Raw genomic sequence first — 20,078 nt, 5'->3', positions numbered from 1 at the left:
TCCCCAAATTGTGTCTGTTTTGCCTGTGATGGTAACTGGTGGGTCATCACTCCCTGCCCTCATCTCAACCCATGAATCTTTTGTTATATTTTCATTCCCTTGTCCAGCTGAGGAGGAGAATGACAGAGTAGCTTGGGACTTGGCTGAGTACCTGGCCCAACCAGGGCCAACCCACTAGATTCTTAATTAAGAAGATACAATTAGCTATTATTCTGCTGACTGATAACACAGTGACCCTTCTGGTTTCATCCACCTTGTGGGGTAGTGGTTTTACACAAGTTCCTTGGAGCATCTAAGTTCAAAACAACTTTTAAAACCTTGTTTTATATTCCTTGGGCCAGTGGACTGCTGCTCTGTTTTCAGCAACATCTCAAGAAGAGGAGGTACCCTATGGTGAAAGGCTAAATTCCTTGTGAATATACTGTAAGCTGATAGGGTGTTCAGAGCTGGTAATTGTGCTTCTATAAATTTCCATGGTATAGTAGCTCATGCAGTAATGATAGTAAAACTGTTGCCTGACTTGAGTCTCCCCATACAGGTTTTAAGAAGCTGTGTCTCTGTAAAGTGTAGATTTCCACCCAACAGACAGGGTTTTGCAGGTATCATTTCAACTGATGTTTGCATAGTTCTGTCTTTAATGGTTAAGAGCCTAAGAAAGCATATCAGGCAGTTTCTATGAATCATTAGCTTTTCTATTTTTAAACTAATGAGATGCTGTCACATAGATGATGCTTAATAAGTACATTTTTAGAATGTTTTGTATTAAGTCATGTATATTGCCTTTGTATTTCAAAGTTTGATTCCCTCATGCTCTGGAATTGAAATACAGACTTTCTTTACGTTTTCATGTGTTGTTTTGCATTGGTGCCAGAGTATTGTTTATAGCTCCACATCGAAAAAGTTTGCATGCTTTATTTGTGAACTATTTCTTTCCCTTCACTGTGGCATTAAAAAAGAAGGATAAGGTGTATATATGAATACAAGATAGCATTAAGATATATCTGCTGTATTAATGTAAACTAAAAGCCTTCTGCATTTGTTCAGAAGTTTCTTCCTCTCCCCATAGAAATACCATGTTTCTCTGCATATAAAATGAGAAATTGGCTTCCTCTGTAGCTGCCATTGAAAAATTCTCCTAGTAATACAAGCCCACAGGGGGAAATACGTGACACTCATTTGGGAACAGTTTCATACAGCTGCTGTTGTTTGAGAATCAAATTTACTTCCTTTTTAAACCTGTTAGCAGTAACTTGAATTCATGGTAGGATCTCTCAGAGAAGGGCAAACAGACTGACAGCACTGAATTAGCCACTAGCAACATGTTTCTCTGGACCTAGTAAAGTAATCACAATGCAACATCTTTGCCTACCTTGGAGTGTACTTACATTAACATTCAGGTACAAGGGAAAATAAGAAGTAGGTTTGCAAAAATTAAAGCTCCAGAACAGTCTTATACCTGCTCCTTACTAAAATGAATAATGGATATTTTCAGTGAGTTTTTCTAAGTGCTAATCAAAAATATAATGGTTTACAAATCATTACTCAGTTAAATTGGAAGCAGTAATTTTCATTTTCAGCAATTACTTTTTTCTTGTATCTTTAGAAGTAATGGTTTATCAATCATGTAAAATGGTTTACTAAATAACTTGTTCTTCGTAAGTAGCTTATGATTTTGAAGTAGCCATTATTTGGTGCTTGATGTTTATTTTAATAGATACTTCACCTTCCTTTAACTTCCAGGGAGCAGTAAGATGAATTTAAATGGTACTGGTTATGAGATTGGAAAGGTAGAAGACATGAATATGACAGCAGCATTTCCCTTGGTTTGGTGGTCCAGACTGCCTTTAGGTTCAGTTTGCCTGGTTGGGTACATCAGCCTTGACATGTAGGCATGGCTCAAATGTTTCACTTGAGCATGTGTGAAAACAGAGTTTATTTCCTGCTGTGGCAGTGAAGTGGGTATGTCTAAGATGATAAATTTAGATTTCATTTTTCTTCCTAAACAAGTTCATAGAAGGAATGGGGGAATGCTATGGTGAAGAATGAAACATTCCTTTTCCTTGTGTATTTTCAATGCTAAGCATTTTGAACCACATCCCTTTAACGAGCCCTTAAGTGGCTCCAGGTTGATTTGTATTCATTGGCTAGTACTCATCCTCAGTTTCATTCTTTAAAGGACACTTTTGCCTGTAAAACACAGTTCTATACATACACCATATAAAAGTAAATATATGAAATAAAGGCCTGTATGCTATCTATCTATAATATATATATATATATATATATATATATACACACACATATATATATACATATATATATGTACAAGCATATAAATTGTTTATCTGTATACAAGTATATATATGCACATAACATAATAGCATAAAAAATATCAGGGTATGTTAGAAAAACAGCCTTAGGCCCTTAGGATGGATTGAAGGACGGAGTTTTTTTTTCTGAGCTAGTGCTCTAGCAGTTAGGCTATTATGCAAAAAGTAATTTCTGTTGCCTGCTTTCCTCATCCCTGCTTTTGCTAGGCTGCTGTAAGTGATTTTGAGGTCAGCTGTAAAATTGCTGGGTTTTTTTCCTTTTAGCCATCATGGGTGACCATAGTCATGCATTTTTAAACTAGGTTTCATAGTAATGAGAGTGTGAATGGAAGAATGTTGAGGGGGAAGTGCAAAATGACCTTTTGACACAAACTGCAAGACAGTTGTCTGCTATAGATGGGTTATTTAGAAAAATGGGTTATTCAAAGAACTCAAAACTAGTGATGAGCTATGGCTCAAAACAAGATGAGCTATGGCTAAAAGGAGGTTTCATGCCTACTGATCTCATTTACTTGATAAACTAGAGATTATTTTAGAATAATAACATAAAATTCAATTAGAAGATGTATAACCTTCTAAAAAAGTTAAGTTCTGTATTCATGAAGTCAGAATTTTCTGTCTTAAACTGTCTTTATGTGTAAGTGATAAACATGAGGCTTACATACTGTTTTGATGCTTGCTGTACCCCCAGCCTAGGTAGTTCTGCACATCTAATTGTGACTCTGCAGTGATTCAAGCAGATCATGCACTCCATATATTCACTGTGGTGTGTTTCCAAGTGACCTGCAGGTTTTCCTGAATACATGTCAGCATGCTTTTGTGCCAGATCACAAATTGAGTAATCCAGTGCCTCTGTCATTTTGGTCACTTTATTTGTATTTATTGTGGCTGGCTTTTACACACTCTAAACAACACCAGTGGAGCTGATTGTGCTTTTATATTGAAGAAGGGTCACTATAAAAATGACTAGAAGATATGTGACTAGGGAATGAATATTACTCATTCCCAGTGAAATGTAGCAAACAGATGGACAGTACATTGTGCTGATAATGTCCACATAAAAGATATTTCAAGAGATAGAACCAAAGATAAAAGAGTATTTTGAAAACTTATGTATTTACTCAAAATTGCAGGAGTTAAGAATTCTTGCTTTTCCTTTCCATTATTAGAACAGGCCACTGCCACATATGCCCAGTTGTATTCTCAGATTGTATTCCTGATGGAGGATTGCAGCTGGGGCTGGATTCACTTGCTGAAATGTGTGAGTGTGAAACACTTTGGATGCTGTAGGGCATCATCTGGCTGCTTATGCCATGAACTGTGAGTCATGCCCAAATTACCTTTTGAACATTAGATGTGTGTGGATGTCCTGGACATACCAGAGTAAATACCAGTAGGTGCTTGTAATTAGGCACTTGAGTTTAACTTCCAATTCTTCTTGCTTGTGTCATTTTATCAATGGGTTTTATTCATATGTGGGAGCTAGATATAATTTGTTTTGTAGAGTAGATTTATAGTAGTATGAAATTATGCTTTAGTGATATATTTAAACTCTGATCAATCCTTTCAATTGTGTGTGGTTTCTTTCTTGTTACAATGGTGAAAAAGCTAGCCTGCCCTTTTTTTTCTGAGATTGTTCCTTTCCAATAGGAATAAGAAATCTTGAAGTTATGTCATTATTTAGTATTTGTGTAATGCTCTTTAATTATTAGGGAAACATAGAGATCTTCCTTTGTCTTCAATCAAAAGAAATATGTCCTTTTCTCTTATACATGCATATAGAAATTCAGCTTTATCAGCAGTGATCTTCTCAGATTCCAGTTGGATTATGTACACTGCATGTGTACATAATATTTTTCCTCAGATTTCAGGTTTGATTTGTGTGCTGTAGTGAAACATACCTATTTCAGCAAGTAAAATGCCAACATCCATGCTTTTGTCATCTACTCATGAAAATTAAAATAATGTTGATTTTTTTTTTAAGGAAAATAAATAAAATTTCATTCACAAGTCAGCTATGTAATATTAAAAATGCAGGACACTATTAAAGTAGTATATTTAGCAATAAAGTTGAACCTTTCAGTTCAAATACATTAATGTGTAATTATTGTATAGACCCATCGGAAAATTTTCATGTTCTAGAATTTTTTGTTTCCTTGCTTTGTTTTAATTCTGCTTAGCTTGTACTATTAAATAGGATGAGGATTGATTTTCAGTTTCAAATTTAAACTTAGAATAAGAATTTTATGTCCTTCACCTGGTGAGTCTGAGATACAGGAGAAAAACTAGTTTATTAAGAAAAAAAAAGGAAAGTGAGAGCTGTGAATTTAAAAAATTGTATTCTTAATTTACATTCCTGGCTTGCAGAGAGTACCAGCTGGCATTTTCAAGCAAAATTGAGGAATTTTTGTTATTGTTCTCTTTTCTTTATTCCTTTCTTGTGTCAGCCAGCTTAGCACTTTTCAGAGCCCATTTGCCTGTGTTTCTGTTGTGGTACCTTTCCTGTGTGTTTTAGGGACCTCCAGGATTCCTTTTTTTTTTTTCCTTTATATGTAGGTGTTTGAAGAGCATTTACAAAGAGTAGTACAAGTTCCTTTTCCTCTATTTTTAAGGGAAGAGGGTTTTGTGAACCCCTTGGTGCTCTGTTAAGCATTCCAGACAAGTATGTTGGGTCTTCATCTGATCTTTTGGTGCAACATCCCCTCTAGTTACTGAGAGGAGACATGGACTAGAGCGCTCTGACAGGTGGCAGAGAATCTATTCTGCATCCTGTGGGTACACATGATGGTGAAATGGCCCCTGTGTTTCTCATTTGCTTTCAGATGAGACTCGTCTGCTGATCTCAGGATGACATTGTCAGACTGCAGGGAAGGTCTTGGCATTGTTGTGGTCATGGGCTCTGTACTTCTTTCTTCAGCCTGTGTTCTTCATGGTATCTTTGTTAAAGCTTAACATTTAATCACTCCTGCACAATTCTTATGTACTCAGAAAGTGACATAATATCCACATTGATAATTTCCCTATTTTATTATCTCCATTAAAAATATTTTACATGACAAAGGATATGTTGATAAGTGAAGTCCCTAGTTTCTCTAAATAAATCTCGTAAGAGCAACTTCTTTCTTTCCTTGCTTTTGCCTTTTATTTCTATAGTGGTGATAATAGACATATCTTTTAGAGATACAGAAGGCAGTGTTTGAGATCTTTGCTGAAATGAAGACAAGAGCTGGAAGTACATGTAATCCCCATATTAGTGTTAAATTCAATGTTAAAGACCTTCTTTTTTAAAAATTTGTAGGGGGAGGAGGGAAGGAAAGGATTAATTGTTTGTTTGTATTTTAAAAAAATAGCTTTAAACCTAAAACCACCTTTGAGATATAAGCTGATAGTATCACTGCCAAAATTCAATCTGAAGTTTGATCTTGTCTGAAATCCACTGGAAATACAAGTGAGTGTGTTTTGCTTGAGTAATCTCTTGTAAATGCAGTGGTGCCAGCAGCTTTGTTATAATGACCATAATGTCTTTGAAGGCATTTAGAAGCTTCCTCTCAAAGACACTCTTAAATAATTAAATCTTTTTTCTTTTTTCAATTTACATGGAATATGTAATGGCATCCCCTCAAAGTACCAGATTTCCTCCCTCCCTCCCTCCCTCCCTCCCTCTTTTTCTTTCTCATGAAAAGCATACATAGAGTATTTAAATTAAGACATTGCTTGCCAACTTGGATAGTGAAGAAAGATGATGAAAGACAAGATCCAGATAGTTATTTGTTGAGACCCTAAGATACATTTTCTTAATGCAGAAACTACTGCTTGAAAAACCTGGGTAGCTTTGAGGTAATGGGAGAAGCCTTGGTTCCCTCCTGCAAATAAAGAGGCATTTTATCCACTCTGCTCCATGCCCTCTGGCTCCTGGCAGTTCATGCTCTGACCTTTTATGTGGTCTCTTAGCAAAACCAGCTGTCTACTTGTTTGTACATAGGTTTAAATTTCTTTTTTCTTTTTTTTTTTTTTTTCAGATACTGAGATTCTCTACACAAAAGTGTATGACGAGATCTGTAGGCGTTATGGAAAGAGCTATACCTGGGATGTGAAGTCCTTGGTTCTAGGTAGACAAGCCCCAGAAGCAGCAGGGATTATTCGAGAACATCTAGATCTTCCAATAACCAAAGAGGAGTTATTCAAAGAAAGTCAGTCGATGCTGGAGAAGATATTCCATACTTCTGGGTTGATGCCAGGTATGTTTCTTTGCAGCATTTATAAGCTCTTTATGGAATTATTTAAATGCTAATCAAGGTAGAAGTCTGTAATCTGCCTTCCATAAAGCAGTCACTCTTACAGATTGTTTCATTACTCTTGTTTTAGAAAATTTACTTAATCTACCTTTTTTTTACCTGTTTAAAAAAGGATATTTTACCTATCAAAGTTGACAGAATTTTTTTTTTCTCTGCTTACTTGGAGAAAAGCTTTTTTTCTTGTTTTAAAAGAACAATAAAGACTAGATACATGTGCATGCCATCTGTTTGGTAAACTAGACATTTTTTGTAACTTTTTTTGGCAGCTGTGTTTTACATGGCTATGAGCACAGTCTTTGTTTGGCACAGATGCATTTGCCTGCACATATAAAAGTATGTGTGTCCATGGGTTCTTTATGTTGGAATTATTCTCACCTAACCCAAAAATTGTAATTCAATTACTGTGTTAGGGTGTGTCAGTGGAGAAGGAGGGTTTTTTAAGTTATCCTAAGACAGGGGAATTTCCTTACCTTCTGCAGATATGTCTTTTACCAATGATTATGTAGGATGCTCAAATGAGTAACTTCAATGAGGTAACTCAAGATAAGCAAGAGGACCAATCTTACCTGTAATGTGAATGCATTCTTTTGTATTGAATTATATTTACATTTGAAATGCTTAGAGAGAAATCATCAGCTGTGCAACACTATCAGGATCTAAAGCTAGCATTGCTGCTAATTTTATATACAATGTTAAACTTTATGGAGCAAGTATCAATAATTTATGATGGTAAAAAAAAAAAAAAACAAAAACAGAAGGAGTACAAAAAAAGATATTAGAAGTGAAATAACTGCATGTCACTGTACATGTTTAGCAGTTATTATTTTTTCTCTTTGAATGTGTGCTCATTTGTTCTGACAATTTCTACAGTGCATTAATATTTTAATTTTTTGACCAACTTTTTTATACTTAGTTTTATAATGCATTAAGAAGATGAAAGTTAAAAATATGTGATATGTTAGGAGTAAGTTACAAGTAGCAAAAATAAAAAGTGTGATTTTTTCAGCAGCTTAAAAAGCTTTAGTATATTTTGTGTCCAACTTAGTTCTCACTTAGTTCTCTCTCTAATGTCTTTTATAGGCAAGATTTTTCACATTACATCACTCTCACTTATACATCCACCTGACACTGTAAGCCTAGTTAAACTTTCCAGAGAACAAGAAAGTTGGATTGATGTGTGTTTTTTTGGTTTTCATCTCAAGCTTCTGGGACTGACTTTTCAAATATATATTTTGCAAGCCAAACAAAAAAAACTTGTATGGGTTTAGAAATTACCAGATGAACAAACTAGGTAAAATGTTGGGTAGCACAGAGGAGACTATGTAACTTCCATGTTTGCTGAAGACTGTGATAGTGTGGCTGAGCTGGTTTGAACAGAGTTAGAAATTAGAAAGGTGATGGAACAGATTAGCCAGAGGAAACATGAAGTTTTCTACTGTTCCTGCCTTCAAGTTAATTTTGTCCTCACTGAAGCTGGACTATTATGGATGAAACAAGCCAAATTTGTACTAGGAGAAGCAAGTAAACATTTTCATTATCACCAAAATTGTTCAACTGATTATCTTTTCAGTTTAACTAAATACACATGATAACATTTTTCAGTCCATGTTCTAAAGTAGAATTGATGTGAACTAGGATGCAAGCTGAATTGCCATGAATTTTGGGAAACCAGGATAATGACAGCTGATAAGCTAGGGGAAAATGTGTCCCGCTAGTTACTATTCAGTTTCTTTAAGAACTGTTCTTCAGTTGATGAGATTTTTTTAATCCAGTTCTGTCTTTTTGTATCTTCTGAGGATGTTTATTAATGGATTGTGGATTTATTCTACAGTCACTTAATGTTGTTGAATTAAGAATGGGCTTCTTGAATGTGTTGTGCAAGATGTAAGATTGTGGTAATGTTGGAGTTTACCATTGTTCTCTGCCTGAACTGATCTTTCAGACGGTTATAGGTAAATACAGGAAAGTGAAAGTTAATTGTCATACTCATGGTGTAAGAGTACTCTGATGTGCTGTGTCTCTGATCATCTTTTGACAGTTAAAACAGATGACATTTTATTTTTCAAACTGTTTCTAAAAGTTGTTAAAAAAAATTGGATTGAAATTTGATTTGGTGGAAAGCACTGCTAAGCAGTGGCCAATGATGTTTGAAAAAGTGGCTCAAACAAAGTGGCACTTGTTTCTGGATGAGCTCTTCACATGATCTTGCCAAAGATGGTAGTGCTGTAAATTCCTAAGTCAAGTAAAGGTATGTCAGAGATGGCTAAGGATAGTGTGGAAGTTGAATGAAAATTTAATTGGCAAAGCAGTTCTTCATCTGACAAGTAAGAAACTTGTCCTGGTTTTGACTGAGATAGAGTTTATTTCCTTCTATGCAGTGCTGTGTTTTGGATTTAGTACAAGAATAAAGTTGATAACACACTGATGTTTAAGTAGTGCTTTCCCCAAATCAAGGATTTTTCATTTTCTCATGCTCTGCCAGTGAATAGGTGCACAATAAGCCAGGAGGGGGCATGGCCAAGACAGTTTATCTGAACTGGCCAAAGGGATATTCCATACCATAGCACATCATGCCCGTGTATAAACTGGAGTTGGTACCCGGGAGAGGGACCAACTGTGGCTTGAGGATGGTCTGGGCATCAGTCAACTGGTGGTGAGCAATTGTATTGTGCATCACTCTTCTTAGATTTTATCTGTCTCTCTCCCTCTCCCTTTCATTTTACAACTGGTAGTATTAACATTATTACTTTGTTTTTATTATTAATCTGTTCTTATCTGTTTTATTATTAATCTGTTCTTATCTTCTTTGTTTTTATTATTATCTGTTCTTAACAACCCACAAGTTGTTTTTTTTCCTGATTCTCCTCCTGACCCGCCAGGTAGGAACACGTACAAAGTGAGAAGCTGTGTGATATTAGTGTCCTGATGGGGTTAAACCATGGCGCAGGCTGTATGACAGGCATGCCACTTAGGGTACAGCACCTCTGAGACATAAGTGGCTGAAGACAGAATTTGGGCTATTTCAGTATGGCCAAACTGACAGACAAGCTTCAATACATCAGACTGTGGTCAAAATACAAATTTTGTTTAAGAGGCACCCTCCATTTCTAATATGGAATTTTCTGGTAACTATTTGGGAGTTTTTCACAGTTAGATTTATTTTTAGTTCTGAAAGTATGTTAAGGAATGGTAATTTTGATTCAGTATAGAAATAAATTAATCCAAGATTACACTTAAAAAATGGCAGACCTGCCACTGTGCTGCTTTTCTAAATATTTGTGTCAGAGTACAGACATTGTTATCTACAAGAGTAATGCAGTAGGCTTTCTGTTTCTGCAAATGCATTTTGAGTGTTTCTATGTTGCAGGGAAGTGCTTAGTCAGAAGATGAGGGAATGACAAGCAGAACAGAAGAAAACCATGCATATGTATATTTACCTATATGTATATAGGTGTGCTTTTGCATAAACCTAGCATATATAAAGTGAGAAAAACTGAACTCCAAATTATACAGCTACCAACAGTTTCTGTAATCATGTCAGGATTATGAAACTACTGTTATTCTTTCACTGTTGTCTCTGGGTTTCGGCTCATCATCATTATCACAAAGCACAGATCTTTAAGGATTGTGTGACTGTGTATGCCTTTCAGACATTTTCCATTCCTGTACTGTTTTCGTGATAACTGGGATTTAGTTGTTGCATGTCCTCTTCAGCCAGTGCAGAATGTGATGTGCAAACTATTTTCCAGTTCAAGTGCAATTGACTGTCCTTTGCAGCCATGAGAAGATAATTTCATACCTCAGTTTTACTACCAAATAAAGCCAGTCAGAAAGCACAAAAGGAGAAGAAAGGATAACAGTTTAAATGTCGATGGCAACTCACTCCAAATTTTTTTTTCTTGAACAGTTCAATTCAACCAGAAGTCTAGTTTGCTTAACCATTGCTTCCTTGATTCATGTTGTGCCCTTGACAGTTAAACAGACTTCCTACCATGATCTTTTCTTTTCCTTGCTGTTTTTGTTTTAATGGTAGGAAGCTCTAGTGAGTCCATGCTGGGCTCAGTGGGCCTGTAACCCCTAGAGATTAGCCAATTAGCTGCAAAGTTGGAATGATGCTTCCTGTTAGGCTGATATCAAACATTTGACCTTTACATCAAGTCCTACAGGACTGCATCCCAAACATGTTTTTGTCAGGAAATCAGCAACACAGTTGATGGAGGTTTTAAATTATGTAAAATTTAATATTTATATTCCTTCTGTGGTCATGCATGTGTCAGTATGTCCAAATTCAAATGAGAGCAATGATTTGATGAATAAGACCAGAAGGGTCTCTGATACTTTTTAGGGAGAAATAAAATGAGAAGACAAAATTCCTTCTTAATAGTCATGGCCTTCTGAAGTGAGGGTGTAGTTTGGTAGTTTCCAGCTCCCCTTTTGTAGTTTAATGAAAGAATGCCATACCATTGCAAAAAGCATTTTTAAACAGTATGTCATAACAAAGAAAGAAGCAGGTTGATCTGAGAGCTGTGTTTGCATAGTTTCATGAGATTCAGAAATATAATAGAATAGAACTTTTTCAATTGGAAGGGACCAACAAATGTCATCTAGTCCAACTGCCTGTTTGGGACTGACCAATTTAAAGCATTTTTGGCAATTAAACCAAGCCAGGGATAACCCCACCTCTGTCACACTGTCACCTTCACAGCAGCAATCCTGACTTCACCTGAGGATGAGAACAAATGTATAAAATTAATAGCATCGGTGATGGGCTTGCCATTGCTGTAGCACACCAGACTTCATATAAATATTTTAAAATAATTGTATATCTTAAGTTAACAAACAGCATCTTCTTTTTCTAAGTTAGGTTGCTTTGTATTGCTGAGTGCTCTTAGTGTTCAGAGGCTGCTGAGGTTTCTTGCCATATATTTGTTTTTGTGAACTTAAGGATTTCCTTATCATTGAATTGGTTAGAAATCTAATCAATGTGACAAAGCTGAGTGCAAATGTTAACTTTTCTTTGATTAAAGAAAGTGATAAAATCTGGAAAAGCTCTACCACATATCACACTCAGTGTGGGAACTGTAAATGATTTTGGGAAAAAGGGGTAGTCTTTTTAATACACAAGCTATATTTATCCTTGAGATTTCTGTTTGTGTACAAGTGGACATAAATTATCAAGACATACATAATGTGTGCACAGTTAATTTAAACACTGCATGGACCACTTTGGTTTCCTTTAGTCTTTTTGTCAGCAGTAAATCTCTTCTTCCAGATATACACCAAACACTCTTAAACAGCTTGTTTTGGGCAACATTACAGTAAAATGAAGTGGACTTGAATATCTGTGTCTAAAGAGCCCTGATTTAGGCACAGAGGTCAGGTGTCCTCTGTTCTTGGGCTGCTTAGTATGAGTAGAAAAGTAACTGTATCTACACAGTGGTGAATGAAGAGCAATGCTGTGATAGGTGTAGGAGTAGGAGTACTGAATGTGAGACAAGTACAAAGTTGTATTTGATCATTGCCATTTAACTTTTTTTTTGGCAACATGGACAGTGGGATTGAGTGCAGCCTTAGCAGATTTGCTGATGATTTTTGTCCCAGTCAACATGCTGAAGGGAAGGGGTGCCATCCAGAGGGACTTGGACAGGCTTGAGAGATGTGTCAAGGAAAAAGCTCATGAAGGTCAACAAGGCCAAGTGCAAGGTCCTGCACCTGAGTTGAAGTAATCCTAGGCACCAATACAGACAGGGAGGGGAATGGATTGAGAGAAGCCCTAACAAGAGAGGCTTGGGGGCATTGATTGACAAGAAGCTCAACTTAAGCTGGCAATGTGTACTCGCATCCCAGAAAATCAACTGTGAACTGGGCTGCATCCAAAGGAGGTGATTCTGCCCTTCTACTCTGTTCTTTTTGAGACCCCACCTGGAGTGCTTCATCCAGCTCTGGGGCACCCAGCATGAGAAGGATGTGCACATGTTGGAATGAGTTCAGAGGAGGACAAGGGGTCATCTGATCAGAAGAATGAAGCATCCCTCCTTGAAGGCTGACTGAGGGAATAGGGGTTGTTCAGCCTGGAGAAGAGAAGACTTAAGGGAGACTTGATAGCACCTTTCAGTATCTCATGAGAAATCTGGGCAAGGACTTTTTACAAGAGCTTGTAGTGACAGGACAAGGGGGAATGGCTTCAAACGGAAAGGGAGTAGCCAGAAAAGATTGCCTAAAGAAGCTATGAATGTTCCATCCCTGGAAATTTTCAAGGACAGTCTGGATGGGGCTTGGAGCAAACTGGACCTAACAAAAGTTGGCCCACACATGGCAGGGGATTGGAACTAGATGATCTTCAAAGTCCTTTCCATTGCAAAACCTTCTATGGATTTGTGCACAGACTACATGAGGAAAGGATGTGGTGACCGGTACAGTTCTTCCAACAAATACTTCAGTGCACAGGTCTGAAAATCTGTTAATTAATCCTGTGTTCTTTTAAAAATCTGTAGCCCATGTTGTTTCTTCTTTAGAATATGCTGCATCTCAGCTACAAGTCTTAGCAAGTGTAGTTGTATTAGCATGAGCTACATGGAGTAGACAAGCTCCAAAAGCACAGTAAAGAAAGAGAAATGAACCATACATGTACATCAGCAAAGGAAAAGGGAAACAGAATAAAAGAGGTAGCAGATTAACAGATTAGACAAACATGATATGAAAATAAAATTAAAAACAATGGTGTTTTTGAATGTGAGTAATAAGTCAGATTAAATAAATCAATAAATTACACCAGTCCCAACTACCCCTCCCAAGAAAGCATAAGCATGTATACATGAAATAGACATAAGGAAAGATGTGGTTACCCATGAAATACAGTTTTTGTTCTCTGTTAAAAAGAACTTTGTAATGTATTTCCATGCTCTATTTTTTCACACCACCACATTTCTTAGCAGAAAGTTTGGAAATAAAACATTTCCTTTGACATCAAAATAAATATGACTAATAGTACTCGTCAGTGCCTAGTACAAAGAAAAGTGGTCTTCAAAACTTATTTAAGCAAGGAGAATGAGTATCTTTTCAACAACGAAGATTGACTGGCAACCAAATGATTGTGATTATAAAATACAGACAAACATAGCACAGGATTGTAACTGGATCACTTACCAAATAACAAGTAACTATGTGGGGAGATAGAAGACAATCTATAAAATTTCCTAAATACCTCACTTTTTCTGAAGTATTTTTGTAGTCTCCAAAACTATTTCAAAGTTTATACCTAGCAGCAATGGGTAGCCTGAAAGTTGTTACTTTAATTATAACCATTGAGGCCTGCATGAGTAAAGTTGTTGGACTCAATCCTTGTGGAACTCTTCCACTCAGCTTATTCTGTGATTCTGTGAAATGAGAAGTAGTATTTTTATTAAACTGATTAAAGTGTGGAGAAGCTTCTGAACACAGTTAGTCAACTTCATATCACTTTTAAAATACACATTTTCTATTTTGAGTTTTCTGAGTTTGCATATGTTTACTTTCTAAAAAACAACTATGAAGATAAAGGCACAGAATAATCAACCTAAACCTAGCTAAAATTTTTTTATTATTTCCATACATGTAGCCTTTTGCTTTCTGTAATAATTTAATATGAACTTCCACTTGCATCTGGAGGAAACACAGAAGCTATGGAAATTTCACAATATAACCTGAATTCATTGACCACTTGGTGGTTGGGGCAGATCTGAAAGCCCTGTGAGCTGTTTGGATTTTGTTAAAGGGTGGGAAAATGTGAATATGTCTGGTGTATGTCCTTCCTAGCAGAGAATGCCAGCTTTCAGATAAATTAGGAGCAACAACACACACACATTTGATATTTCTCTATTTCCTATTGATTTCTTGGTTTTCTTTCTTTCTGGGATTGCATTGTGGATAAAATACTATTTATCAGAAATAAGATGTAATTGGTACCTATGTGCCAATCAGGGAAGAACTAAGCAGTGGCAAGAGGGGTATAGTACACTGTGGTGTTTGTGAAAGCATAGGCCACTGAAAATGACACTGCTTGTTTATTTGAGACCTCAGCCATGTAGGAGATCCTGTAATGTAATTTTGAAGCTTAGGTTTCGTAGAATCTACCTTATAAATTCTAGATGTTTAACTTATTATGGTCCTACTTGCAAAGTATACTTTCTTGAGTAAAGGTCTTGTGAAGTTCATTTTTAAGGACATTTTCCTTACATAGCTTATGTTCATCTCTTTAGGATTCAGACATTAGAGAAGACAGGGGAGCTGTCTGTGTAGGTCTGAGTATTTATGTGCTCCTGCACTCTTTGCTGACAGTACACTAACCAGATGTTTTCCTGGAGCTGGAAGACTGTAGGACTTCAGCTCTGTGTATAGGACATCAAACAGTGGATTTCAGATTTTCAGGCTAAGGTACTGTCAGAGCTTGCTGTGTGATTGTCTGTATGATGGTGTTATGCCTTCAACTGCAAACAGAAATATAAACACCAGTGTAGGAGAGTGAGGGTCCTTAGTGACACAGAGTCCCCAGGCTGCTGCAAAGGAGAGCTGCCTTATTGCAAAAACGAGGCCTTTTTGAGCAGTTAGTCCAGTTAGCAGTTATCAGCTACATACTTTTAAATCACAATAAACATAATTCAGCCACCATACACCACGATGTGAACATATCATGGTTGCATAACTTGTTTTTCTACCCCTAACTCAGTAGAGTCACTTTCCCACAGTCCTTTTCTAGTTAACCAAAGTAACAGGCTTGAGCCATGATTTTGTAGGTCCTTCCTTTTGTAAGATTTTGCTGATATGCAATACAAGAGACGTTCTGCTGGGGAGCAAAGGAAACTGAAATTAGGGTTCTGTCCTGAAGTGGTGTGTATAATTCTCTTCCTCATTTCACATGTTTTCCCAGTTTATCACGGACATCATTTTCTTGTTTTTCTTGAAAAACATTCTCATTATACTCCTGTAACATTTTCATAGGTGAAAGTTTGGTTGGAGATAAATATTTGAAAAAAACAGAAGAGCTTTATAGTCTCTCCTTTATCTGAAAGCATTTTAAAAGAAATAGATCTGAATCTGTATATACAGAAGTGATACAAGTTAAGAACAGTATTTTGTTCACAGATAGACAAATACAAGAAAAGGCATGGTACAAAAATTTGAAATTATATAAAATAAAATAAAATGTAGCAAAAATGTAGCAAAAACTTCTAAACTATTGTGCAAGACACAAGAGATTATGTTTGTATAAAGCTAAAAGGAAAATAAAATTTTCCTTTGCTTTCAATCAATTTGAGTTAGCTTTCAGGAGTTTCATCTTGTTAATTTTCACTTCATGATCAATAATGTCATTTGATTAGAAAAAGTGATAGCTTAAAAGGAATAATGTAGAAAACAGTGTTGTAATAGCATGTAAATAATTAGATAGGGATTCTCATTAGATCATTTTAGTGTAACATTATTTGGTTTCCTGAACTCTTGGTGAACATCTAGTATTAGTCAATTAGAAGGAAAATGTGACGGTTAGCTCAAGGGTTTTGTTGTTCCGTATAAGTCTTATTTTTAGTTTGTCAGTTGATCCAATGTATTAGTCACCATGATATCAGCTGAATCTAAGGCAAACAACACCACATCTGGAGTCTAATGGAGGGATAAAAGTTCATTTTTCAATAAAATAAAATAATGTACGTACTTTTGTGCAAGTTTCAGAACAAAAGAGACGATCTCTTTCTTTTAAATGTGTCTGTGGTCTCAGAAGAAATAGGTCCTTTCTGTTTGTTTAATTTGTTTTCTTTTTTCCCTCAAAGTTGATAACTTCATTGACATTTGTGATTAATTGGGTCTTAAAGATGCTGACATTTAAAGTTGATCCTCCTTCTTTGTAGCTTCTGTAACAAAACTCTGCTTACAATTCTTTTCTGTGCAATAGTCACTAATACTTAACTGTTGTAGTTAGTATATATTAAGGTTCTGTGTCGATCTAAAACTTCTTATTTAAAGAGATAGGGTAAAGATACAGTATTTTCCTCTTTTACTATCTAAAAATAAGATTACATTTGGAAATAAATCATAGCAATTCTTTCCTAATTTTTTATAACTACTTGAAGAATTTATGTTGTTCTGCATAAAATATTTATTGCCTGTGGCTATATTTATTGCCTGTGTGCCACATTTGGAGTGTATTCTTATGCTGGAAAAACAGAGATCCTCGTTTCTTTTGACATTTCTTGAATTTTTATTCTTGTTCTATATTACTAAGCTTTCAGTAGGAGAGGTGGAGGGTAGTCCCAAGAAGCCTAGCAGAGGGGTCCCTCTGGGATGGGTGGTCCATGATCCCTTACATGGTGCCATAAATAAATTAGAAGTTAGGGAGATCATGGGAATTTTCAGTATGCTTCTTCATAGCCATTGAGTTTTCATTAGGTTGGTTTTGATTTTCAGTACATTGAAAAATCTTTGTAGCTAAAGAAGATATAATGACACAGTATTTGCCAGGGGAAGTTTCTTACAGATCTTTAAAGCAGTTCCTCAATTCCCCTTCTGTTGATAATTTCTTAAAAAAAAAAATAGATACTGAGGAAGATATTATATTCTTAATGAAGAATTATATGCCGAATTAGTAAAATAATTCTGTCAGTAATTTGATGTGGTGGCAAAGTGTCTAGAACTAAGCTAGTGGTAATTGATGCAAACAAAAATGGATTTTCCTGATCTATAGCTTTTACAAAGAGGAAAGCAAACCTGAAATTAAAATATTTTTCAGCTGCTATTGTTCTGAGCCTGTCAAGTTATGCTAGCTATTCTTCCAAACGCAGTTTAATTTTTTTTGTGGGCAGCTGATTTACCCCTTGCATTTTTTTTTCTATCTTGCTCTATTTACATGTGTGCAAATAATAATTTTTAAGGGTATTAGCTAAAACTGCACTTTAGCTCCCTTATTGTGAGGCAAACCAAAAAGAGAAATCAAATACACATGCAGACACATTTACACATTGAAATCATGATGTGCTCGAGGAATACAAGAGAGAGCCCTGGAGAAATAACCTTTCTGCGACAGTGCTTCTCTCTGGCTGGCTACCTCCAATAGAAACAGAATAAGCATACCCAGTGAGACATGAACTGAAGCTGTGATGCAGTGGGACTGAAGAAAATTAGCTGTTGGAAAAGAGCACAACTTTGGAGAAAAGTAACCATATCATAGAAAAAGCATAGGAGATAGGAAGAGTCTTCTGCTTGTGTAATCTTTGGACTACTTTATGTTACAGCACTTATGTATGCTAGCCTTGCTAAACCTTCCAGTTTATTAAATTCTTTAGAATGAATGCATTTTATTTTAGGGAAGAGACATTTATACTACTGCTTTATATTAAGGAATCAGTGCTTCCATTAATTTAATATAGACTTACTTGGCATGATTCAGAATGAAGATATAAACTATCTGGCATAAAAAGCTGGCTTGTATTTAACATCATATTTTAGTGAGAGGACATAGTTGCATCATTTGGGAAAAAGTGCACTTACTTAGTATAACCACTTAGCGGAGCATAAGAAGGCTTTTAAACAGCTGATGTATTGACCTTAGAGGAAGAGTAGTGCTTGTTATATCTGTCCATCTCAAAATCTAACATTAGAGAAGTGCATGTATTCAAAGTTTGAAGGCATCTTCAAATACAAGCATGGAGCTGGAAATGTCAGTTATTAATTGTTTGATTCGATTCTGGAGAATAAATGAGAAATCTGCAGAGAGTCATACCTACAAGTCCTATTTTCAGATAGATAGATTAGTTATTGCACCTATTCACTAATCTACACACTTTGTTATTAGTAGTACTTACAGCTTTTCAAAGTTGGGCATATGACTATACCTGGGAAAAATGTATGGCAGATAACATGGTTGTTTATAGAATTGAATGGCTGGATCACAAGGGAAATACAAATCAAAGGTGCTGAGGTGGCAAAGGAGGAGTAGGAATGGTTTAATGGTTTAAAGGAGTGGAATGGTTTAGGAGAGTAGGAATTGTTTAAGGGAGTGGAGACCAGACATAATGATGATGGTGAATCAGGAGCAAAGATATAAGGTTATTTTTGTATAACGAGGCATGAAAAATAGGATAAGAATTAATGTAGTTGGCAAATGAAAGTAGAATTGTGCTAAAGTTGTTTCAAGGAGCCAAAAGTCAACTGGACTCTACTTGAACCTAAAGTATCTGAAACTAATATCCTGTGTCCAGTACAGTTGGGATTAATGCCAAAAAGCACAGCTGAAATGATTTTACATGTATGGAGGATTTTCACTTGGGAATTGATAAAGACCAGACATCCACACTTGTTCTTTATTAGATAATGCTAATTGTTTTGTCTGGGAAAGGTATCCAGCATTTAGAATACTTCAGCAAAGGAGCATTAAAAACCCTTCAGAGAAAACTCAGAACTTGCACTGAATAACAAAGTATGTTTCCCTCTTACACAGACTGGTTGTGTTTTCACTGTTTGCTGCATTAACCTTCCCTAGAAGACTGGATCAGATTGAAGTTTCTACCCATTAGGCTTGAGGTGTTCATTACTCTGGGTTCACAGCATCAATAGATAAAGCTCTAGTATTAACAACTGTGACTGACAGCTGCTCTCCTCTGTCCAGTGTTACTTGCTTTAGTAATTGCAAAAGAGAGAAACTGAGCTCTCTTATGGGCTGGTTTGAGCCAGCTGGATGCCTGCTTCAGGAATTAAAACTCTGCAATCCACTGAGAGGAGTATACTTCTTTGATTTATTTTTTTCCATGAACATAACTGTATATGAAAGAAAATGTTCTCTCAGACTCTTAGAGTTTTAACTAATAAACTTACATGATGTGGGGACATTGCTTAATGAGTTTCTAGTGGGTCTCATTATGTAGTGTTATTAATCACATTTTTGACAGATTTTGAGAAAAGCATTGTTTGATAGCAGAAAAAGTATGTACATAGCTTACAGAATGTTCCATGATTTTTGAGTGTAGAAGGAACATTTCAGATATAGCAAGAATTTTCTTTTACACTGACTATTTGAAATAGGCATATCACATTCAGTAAGAGAGCATTGTTGAAGTATTGCTAAATGCTTTGTAATTGGGTGTAAACATCACTACGTATACCAATTTATATGCATATTTATAAAAACTAAAATGTGTATATTTGTCTTGCAGGAGTCAGTAAGCTGGTCCATCATTTACACAAACACAAGATACCCATAGCTGTTGCCACCAGCTCGGGTGTAGCATCATTTGAGCTAAAAACAAGCAGACACAAAGACTTCTTTAGTCTTTTTCATCACATTGTGTTGGGAGAGGATCCTGAGCTGAAGCGTGGCAAGCCACATCCTGATCCATTTTTGCTTTGTGCAAAGAGATTTGACCCTCCTGCACCACCAGAGAAGGTAAGAGGGGGAGGGCACAAATTAAATTTAGGAATTTTCTGTTAA

At 36.1% G+C, this 20,078-nt stretch overlaps 1 protein-coding gene across 1 annotated transcript in view; it reads left to right on the top strand.

Moving 5' to 3' along the window:
- The window catches only part of PUDP (pseudouridine 5'-phosphatase), a 62,008-nt gene that overhangs the window by 16,862 nt on the left and 25,068 nt on the right, over nt 1-20,078 (top strand). Inside the window, exons 2-3 of the mRNA XM_026793798.2 lie at nt 6,350-6,568; nt 19,804-20,033. Coding sequence (XP_026649599.2) covers nt 6,350-6,568; nt 19,804-20,033 — 449 coding nt within the window. The remainder of the gene's footprint in view (nt 1-6,349; nt 6,569-19,803; nt 20,034-20,078) is intronic.

The sequence above is a fragment of the Zonotrichia albicollis genome, chromosome 2 (genome assembly GCF_047830755.1).
Source record: "Zonotrichia albicollis isolate bZonAlb1 chromosome 2, bZonAlb1.hap1, whole genome shotgun sequence".
NCBI lineage: Eukaryota > Metazoa > Chordata > Aves > Passeriformes > Passerellidae > Zonotrichia > Zonotrichia albicollis.
Note: the sequence above shows the minus strand (reverse complement) of the source record. Positions and strands in the feature narration are given on the sequence as shown.